At 44.6% G+C, this 7956-nt stretch overlaps 1 protein-coding gene across 1 annotated transcript in view; it reads right to left on the bottom strand.

Moving 5' to 3' along the window:
• Positions 1-5709: 5709 nt before the first annotated feature.
• The window catches only part of CHRNA4 (cholinergic receptor nicotinic alpha 4 subunit), a 50169-nt gene continuing 47922 nt past the window's right edge, over positions 5710-7956 (bottom strand). Inside the window, exon 5 of the mRNA XM_073607446.1 lies at positions 5710-6268. Within this exon, the coding sequence (XP_073463547.1) occupies positions 6143-6268 (126 nt within the window). The 3' untranslated portion in view covers positions 5710-6142. The remainder of the gene's footprint in view (positions 6269-7956) is intronic.

Below are 7956 nucleotides of genomic sequence, written 5' to 3'. Positions count from 1 at the left end.
GCACAGCAAAAAGTGAGAAGTGAGAATACTTCACCTAGTTGTCACCAGATCGGGTTTCCGTCCCCACTAGTAGAGTCTGTTCCTGTTCTGGTGACAACTTAAAAAAAATTGGCATTTCCCTCACTTTCTCTCCCAGTAACAGTAGGGACAATTTTCCTAGTGGGCATACAGATGGCAAACCCAACATGGGGCTCTGATCCATCCTTACTCCATTCAAAACAAAACGGGCTTTAAATATAAGTCACGTTAATCTTCTGAACACTAGACTAAAGAGGATCAGATCCAGCCACCATTGGCGAAGCACTAAACAAGCTCGGAAAAAACTTTCTTGAAGCCTTTAAAGCATATCTATAGCCAAAACTTTGTTTTTTCATCCTAGAATAAAAGTTTTGTCTTATGATACACTTTAAAACTTTGGGAAAAATTCTAACTACTCCCGCAGAGTTGGGGGGGGAAGGGTTTTATTTTTGTTTAGTGTACTTTTTAAATGCAGTTTCACTTTCTGCATGTTTCCTCCTCTCCATGTGACTGGTACCCCCTGAAGCTTCTTCTCTGTCACTCATCTGTTGGGCACACTCTAAAGTCGTCATGTATAATGTAGGACCAGCGGTCCTGCATGGTAAATGAGGAGCATCGAAGGGAAGAGGAGAGCACCAGCTGCTGAGGGAGTAAGAGAGAAGGTGACTTTTTAATGGTATTCTACACAAAAATGAAAATGTTATCTGTACAGTGTGGGGGGAGCCCCACTCCAAGGGTAGTTTTTAAATTTCGGTTTTAAAGGATAAGTGTACTTTCAGAGCATTTTTGCCTCTTTTTTGTCCCCCTTAAAACCTACAAGCTTGTTCACATCATGTCAGAACTGTACTTTTTGGCATATCGCCACACATGTATGGCGTGCACAGAAAACAGTTGTACATGGGTGGTTGTGTGCCAAAAAATGCAGCTCACGGACTTGGTGTGAACAAGCTCTAACAAACCCACCCTCCACAGCTCCCGGCAATTTTTCTTTCCAGCAAGCATCTTTCAGTGTTTTGCACATGCACAGTAGAAGCCTATAACCTTTTTATGGGGCTTTCTACTGTTGCTGGAGACAACAGGACCATACATGTCCACAAAGACCATAGATGTCTACAACCCATAGATGGCCTCCATGGCCTTTGGAGACAGCTATGGGCTTCTACTGCACATGCAGGGACCACACAGATTCCAGAACGTTGCATTGGCTATAGCCTCATAACTTCATATGGAGGTATTAAAGGAGCGTGGGTTAAGCGGACCTTCACCCATTAAACTAACATTTTCCTGGTATCTCCCCCTTTACAGAATTGGAAAGCGTTTTCTAATTTTTGTAAAGTTTTTATACCTTTTTTTTGTGCTGCACCTGTTTCCTTGCCTAGTCAACAAGTATGTATGGAACCCCTCTGCCTCCTGGGAGGTCCACGTCACACATCTCAGGAGGCAGTGTATTGCTGATGGGCCCCATGAGAATCTGTGCATGATGAAGCGCAAACTTGATGCCACTCTGTCAGGTATTTGGGACCTGGCAAAGACCTCGTAGAACAATGTAGGGTTCAGACATGATGGATAGAAGGGTTCAACAAGGTCCCAGATACCAGAAGCCAGCGGCATATCTGCATATGCATGGGTATCCTCTGGGCTGCTCAGACATGCCACAGTGTGGGACATCTGTGATATTTGAAGATGGCAGAGTGGCTGGTGAAGACTTTCCCCATGGTGACGTTCCTCTTTTATTTAGGACTTCAGGAGATAAGCAGACTTTGAAGGTATGCTTACCCTACACATCAGCTGTCAGTAGACAGATCACAGGTCTAACAATTGTTTACACTGAAAATCACGCGTGGTGTCCCCCCAGCTGTATGCGTTTCTGACACAACAGAGTGTTGCTAGGCCACGTGTTGTCTGGCTGTGAGATTATTCTAACGAGGAACTTGTCTGTATTGCTTAATATGCAGGGGGCGGCAGCGAGTGAGATAACAGAAATTATACAAGCCACCCTTACTCTGCCCTTCACACATTAAACGGTCCTGTTCCGCAATCCTGTTCTCTGGTTCCCCCTCCCCTCCTGCCTGTCCCAAAAGGTTTGGACCTGCTGATGGCGCTTTACAGTCGCGCACACACACGGCCAGGGAATTGGTGCAGGAGTGACGCCTAGCTTTGAACCTGTCCTTCAGTCAAAGTGAGCCGTTCTGACACCTCCTGTTAGATCTGCCGGAGTATCAGAGGCGACGCGGCAGACTGAAGCGATCACAGGCAGGCGTTTGCGCTGCTCGCTCGTTGATGGAATTTTAAAGTGGAGGAAATAAGAAGGCGGCCATCGCCGGCCTCTGGCTGAAAATATTACATGGATACCAAGTTAGTCTGGTTGAAAAAAAAGACACAATTCCATATAGTTCAACCAATAAAAGGGGAAAAATAAAAAATCCTACCATCTTATACATACAATCCTATAGCCACATTTGATCCAGAAGAAAAGGGAAAAAAAACCCAGCAAAGCAGGATTCAATTTGCTCCAGTGGGGAAAAAAATTCCTTCCTGTTCCACCAAGAGGCAAACGGATATTCCCTAGATAAACTTTACCTATAAATGTTAGTATCCAGTTATATTATGTACATTTAGGAGAGAATCCAGGCCTTTTTTTTAAAGCAAGCTGCTGAGCTAACCAGAAGCAGCTCTTTTTTCCTCTAGGACGTAAAAAGAGTGCCGCCTTGTCCTCTGTGAGGACCTTAAAGTGAATAACTAACTCAACAACAAGTTCACTATGTGGACCACTTATGCATTTGTACATGTTGATCATATCCCCCTTAATCTCCTCTTCTCAAGAGAAAATAAATTCAGTTCCTCTATCTAATCTATCCTCATAGCTGAGCTCCTCCATGCCTCTTATCAGTTTTTTTTGAGAACTGGTGCCCAAAAATGAACTGCATATTCTAGATGAGGTCTTACTAATGATTTGTACAGATGATATCTCTCTCTCTCTGGAGTCCATACCTCTCTTAATACAAGATAGGACTTTGCTCGCTTTGGAAACCGCAGCTTGGCATTGCATGTTATTATTGAGCTTATGATCTACCAAAACCACCAGATCCTTCACCATTGATTCCCCCCAGTTGTACTCCCCCTAGTATGTATGATGCATGCATATACTTAGTCCCCAAGTGCATAACTTTACATTCATCAACATTAAATCTCATTTGCCACATAATTGCCCAATTAAACAGTGCATTGAGGTCGGCTTGTAAGTTGGAGACATCCTGTAAGGACGTTATTCCACTGCATAGCTTGGTGTCATCTGAAAACACTGAAATGGTACTTTTTGGTCCCAGACCCTATATCAGTGATGGCGAACCTTGGCACCCCAGATGTTTTAGAACTACATTTCCCATGATGCTCAACTACACTGCAGAGTGCATGAGCATCATGGGAAATGTAGTTTCAAAACATCTGGGGTGCCAAGGTTCGCCATCATTACCGCAATCTGTTACCGTCCGGAAGCTGCAGGCAGATGTCGGGTGGTAGGTTCGGCATCACTGGGAGGCTGGGCGTTGATGCCAACAAGAGCATTTTGGCCACGCCCACTGTTTGCCACTGCACGCTGCATTACTACTTCCTTTGGGGCACCCAAAGGTGTCCCAGGTCTTTTATAATCCTATAGTGCATACGATGGAAAAAAAAAAAAATTTGCCCTGCTTGAAGAAAAGGTGGCAATCCTAGCACCAACCAAAACATTAGGCTACACAGTGAGATTTCTTTAATGTAATATTTTTTTTTAGGTGTATTTAAAGCCAATACCTTTGAAAAGAGCGTGAAAGAGTTAGAATTCCCAAACTATGAATTCCCAAACTATGTTTTTTTGCCATCTTTGTCATATGGGGAGATTTCCCTTGACATACTATCTGTGTCATATGGGAATATGTACCGGTCTGTGTCCTTATAGGGAGATTTCACTTGACTCCCTGTCTGTTATATAGGGAGGTTTAGCTTGACTTTTCATCTGTGTTGTATAGGGAGATTTCACTTGACTCTCTGTCTGTGTCATATGGGGAGATTTACCTTGACGTCCCGTCTGACACAGACAGAAAGTCAAGATAAATATCTCTATATGACATAGATGGAAAATCAAGATAAGTTTCCTTATATGACAGACAGGAAGATAAGTGAAATCTCCCTATGATGACACAGACAGGAAGTCGAAGTAAATCTTTCCATATGACACAGACAGGAAGTCTGTGTCATATCCCAATAGGACATAGATGGGAAATCAAGGTAAGTCTCCTTATATGACATAGACAGGAAGTCAAGTGAAATCTCCCTATGACAACACAGACAGGAAGTCAAAGTAAATCTCCCTATATGACATAGATAGGACATCAAGGTAAATCTCCCCATATATGGTCATATATACAGAGATTTACTTTGACTTCCAGTTTATGTCATATAAAGAGATTTACCTTGACTTTCTGTCTGTGTCATATGGGGAGATTTCCCTTGACGTCCTATCTATGTCATATAGGGAGATTTACTTTGACTTTCTGTTTATGTTATATAAGGAGATTTACCATGACGGCCCGTCGGTCATATAGAGAGATTTACCTTGACTTTCTGTCTGTGTCATATGGGGAGATTTGCCTTGACTTCCTGTCCTGTAAATACATCAGAAAGTAAAAAAGAAAACCTGTTCATAGTGAAGAGTATCTTTTCTTAGACAGATGTCACCAGAACATGTGTCCCCACTGGAATCAATACAAACCTGACAGGTGTTCTAACCTCTCACCACTCTATATCCAAAAATAAAACCTCAATAGGGTACGTTCACCTTTTCATTAGAAAAAAAAAAGGTGAACCAACTCCAAGGTTCCCCAGGCCACCTTTTGCATGGTCCTCTCAGGCCATCTTCTCCATGGTCCTCTCAGGCCACCTTCTCCATGGTCCTCTCAGGCCACCTTCTCCATGGCCCTCCTAGGCCACCTCTCTGGATCCTGCTGCACCTAGCGCCTGGGATGCCCCGTGCTGGTGGCATAGCAGAATGCTCACATTGGCAAGAGTTCATAGGTCAGTGTGACCCCATGATCACCATCTGGGAGACCTTACTGGAAGAAGAAGCCTCAGATGCGCTTCTCCTTGGTCAGCACGGTCACATGGCTGCGGTGACCAGTGAGCGCTTGCCATTGTGAGCATTATTATGGATACATATTCTGGGGCGGTGTATGGTAGCTGGACCAATACACCGGCAGCACGGGGCATCATGGCTACTATGTGCAGTGTGCTCTAGTGCGGTGGCCAGGATATCTGAAGTTAGTGATGCCACCACCCCACCTCTACACCTCGTCAAATTGTAGAATACCTTGTATTCATTAGGAAAAATGCAAAGCGCTCTGTGAATGGTGGCTGTGATGAGCAAAGGACCCCTGCATTCACTGTGCAGCAGGGCAGCCGCTCAGCACGGACCCTGAAAACAGTGGCAATCACTGGAGTAGGGGCGTCTACCACAGCGATCCCACAAGTGTGATATAAGCATACTTATATAAGTCCAAGCTGGACCTATGTAAAAAGACATTCATGAAAAAAAGCCATCAGTGTTCATGCCCATATTTCTATCTTGATGAGCGCCCATTAACTCTTCCACAACCAAGCAAATTTCACAGCAGAAAGATAAGTGGGGACAAAGAAGAAATAAAAAAACAACAAAGAAAGCGTTTAGGGCCTCAGATTTATTCACAGACCCGCCAGGAACCCCCAGATGTCAGGAGGAATGCTCTTAGGTCGCAGTCAGCTGTACATGACAAATATTTAAAGAATTCCTGGCTGGGGGAGGCCTAGAGCCGTCTCTGAAACGTCTCTTTGCCCCGTGGGCCATCCCCTGGAGCCCGCTGGGCTCTCTCATGCGTTTCTGATGCGAGCTTAAATATTTATATACTGCAGACGCACGTTCCGGAATGCCTGCTCATCCCTTCTGTTCTGTGGGATCCCTAAACTCGTTCTTGTGTTTTTTTTGTTTTTTTAATTAAAGTTCTCTCTGCATTCTCCATGCACTCATGCGCCCGACTTCCCATCCCGCTCGGCTGTTCCCCACCCAATGTCCTCCTGGTGTGTTGGAGACTGTCCAGTTTGGAGGCCCTGATGGTTAGATCATGCCGGCCAACCAGGGTGGGAGGAACAGTCCAACGGTTCCCAAGAGGCAGACTATGATGAACATCCAGAGGAAGATCCGATCGATGACCATGGCCACATACTTCCAGTCCTGTTTGACCTGTTGGGATTAAGGAGAGAGAAAGTGAATCTCATGATCTAACTGGATCAATGTAAGTCTGTCCATCCTCAATTTCAATTTAGACTCAAATGGACCTGGAACTGCATGGACTGTCCAGTACTGAGGTTGGAAAGGCCACACTGAGGTTTGATGATAGCACAGGGTCACCCAGCATCAGCGGGCTCCTACCTAGGAAATACTTCCGCCTCCTGAATGCCTGTTTTTGTTGAGGAATTGCAATTTTGCATGGAACTAATGCACCGCAATTATAAGCCAAGCATTTGGTTTGTGAATGACTTCAACGGGAGAGGTTCACAGGCAAGCCTTGTGGCCTAACTCAACAAGCCGAGTTAAATTTGCGGCAGAGTAATTAGGCCATGGCATGTGTATGATCCTCTCCAGCTGCCTTGTTAGGCCTTTTTTGCACAGATGGTTAAAACATGGCCAAACCAACTGATCACCAATCGAAAGTCCAACAAGGTAGCTGGAAGAGATCCTACATATGGCATGATTGTGGTGAATTGAAATCAGCTTCCTCAGTCATCCATTAAATCCAATGGGATCACACTGTAAGCACAAGCCATATGCTAGGCTCGCAGTTGCAGCAAATTAGTTCCATGCATGATCACTATTCAGAAAATAAAAAAAAAACAAGCATTCAGGATGTGTCAGTATTGCCTCCTGAATGCCTGGAAGGCACTGTTATACTACCTTCTGAAAAGCAATCCTCCAGGATCATGTTTTAGAGGGGCAGTGAAGACCAAGCCTAATGTTTTTAGGAGGTGGTAAAATGCCGTCAGACTGCCTTTTAATACCACCTGTGTAAATTTAGTCCTTATCAAGCAAAATAATCATTACACACTATTGGGAAAGTTTGTTATTTTGCTGTTCGGTCTTTCAAAAATTTCCAAAAATGTGGAGTTATGCTTTTACAGTGCGTGCAGCCTATTGCATTAGGGTTTGCACCCCCAAAGCTCAAACACACATATATATGTGTGTGTGTAGGTTATATATATATATATATATATATATATATATATATATATATATATATAAATAAAATGCACACACACTCACAAATAAATGTAAACAACCATTTTAAAATGTATTAAGACATGGACGGTGTAAGCAGAGCAGTGGATGGTGTTGGTAGAGCAGTGCATGGTGTCAACAGACCAGTGGATGATGTCAGCAGGGCAGAGTTTGGTGTCAGTAGGGACAGTGGATGGTGTCAGTAGGGGAAAGTTTGGTGTCAGTAGGGACAGTGGATGGTGTCAGTAGGGCAAAGTTTGGTGTCAGTAGGGACAGTGGACGGTGTCAGTAGGGACAGTGGACGGTGTCAGTAGGGACAGTGGACGGTGTCAGTAGGGACATTGGACGGTGTCAGTAGGGACATTGGATGGTGTCAGTAGGGACAGTGGACGGTGTCAGTAGGGACAGTGGACGGTGTCAGTAGAGCAGTGGATGGTGCCAGTAGAGCAGTGGATGGTGTTAGTAGAGCAGTGGTTGGTGTCAGTAGGGCACTGGATGGTGTCAGTAGGGCACTAGATGGTGTTAGAAGAGCAGTGATTGGTGTCAGTAGGGCAGTGGATGGTGCCAGTAGAGCAGTGGATGGTGCCAGTAGAGCAGTGGATGGTGCCAGTAGAGCAGTGGATGGTGCCAGTAGAGCAGTGGATGGTGTTAGTAGA

The sequence above is a fragment of the Aquarana catesbeiana genome, linkage group LG12 (genome assembly GCF_042186555.1).
Source record: "Aquarana catesbeiana isolate 2022-GZ linkage group LG12, ASM4218655v1, whole genome shotgun sequence".
Classification (NCBI taxonomy): Eukaryota; Metazoa; Chordata; class Amphibia; order Anura; family Ranidae; genus Aquarana; species Aquarana catesbeiana.
Note: the sequence above shows the minus strand (reverse complement) of the source record. Positions and strands in the feature narration are given on the sequence as shown.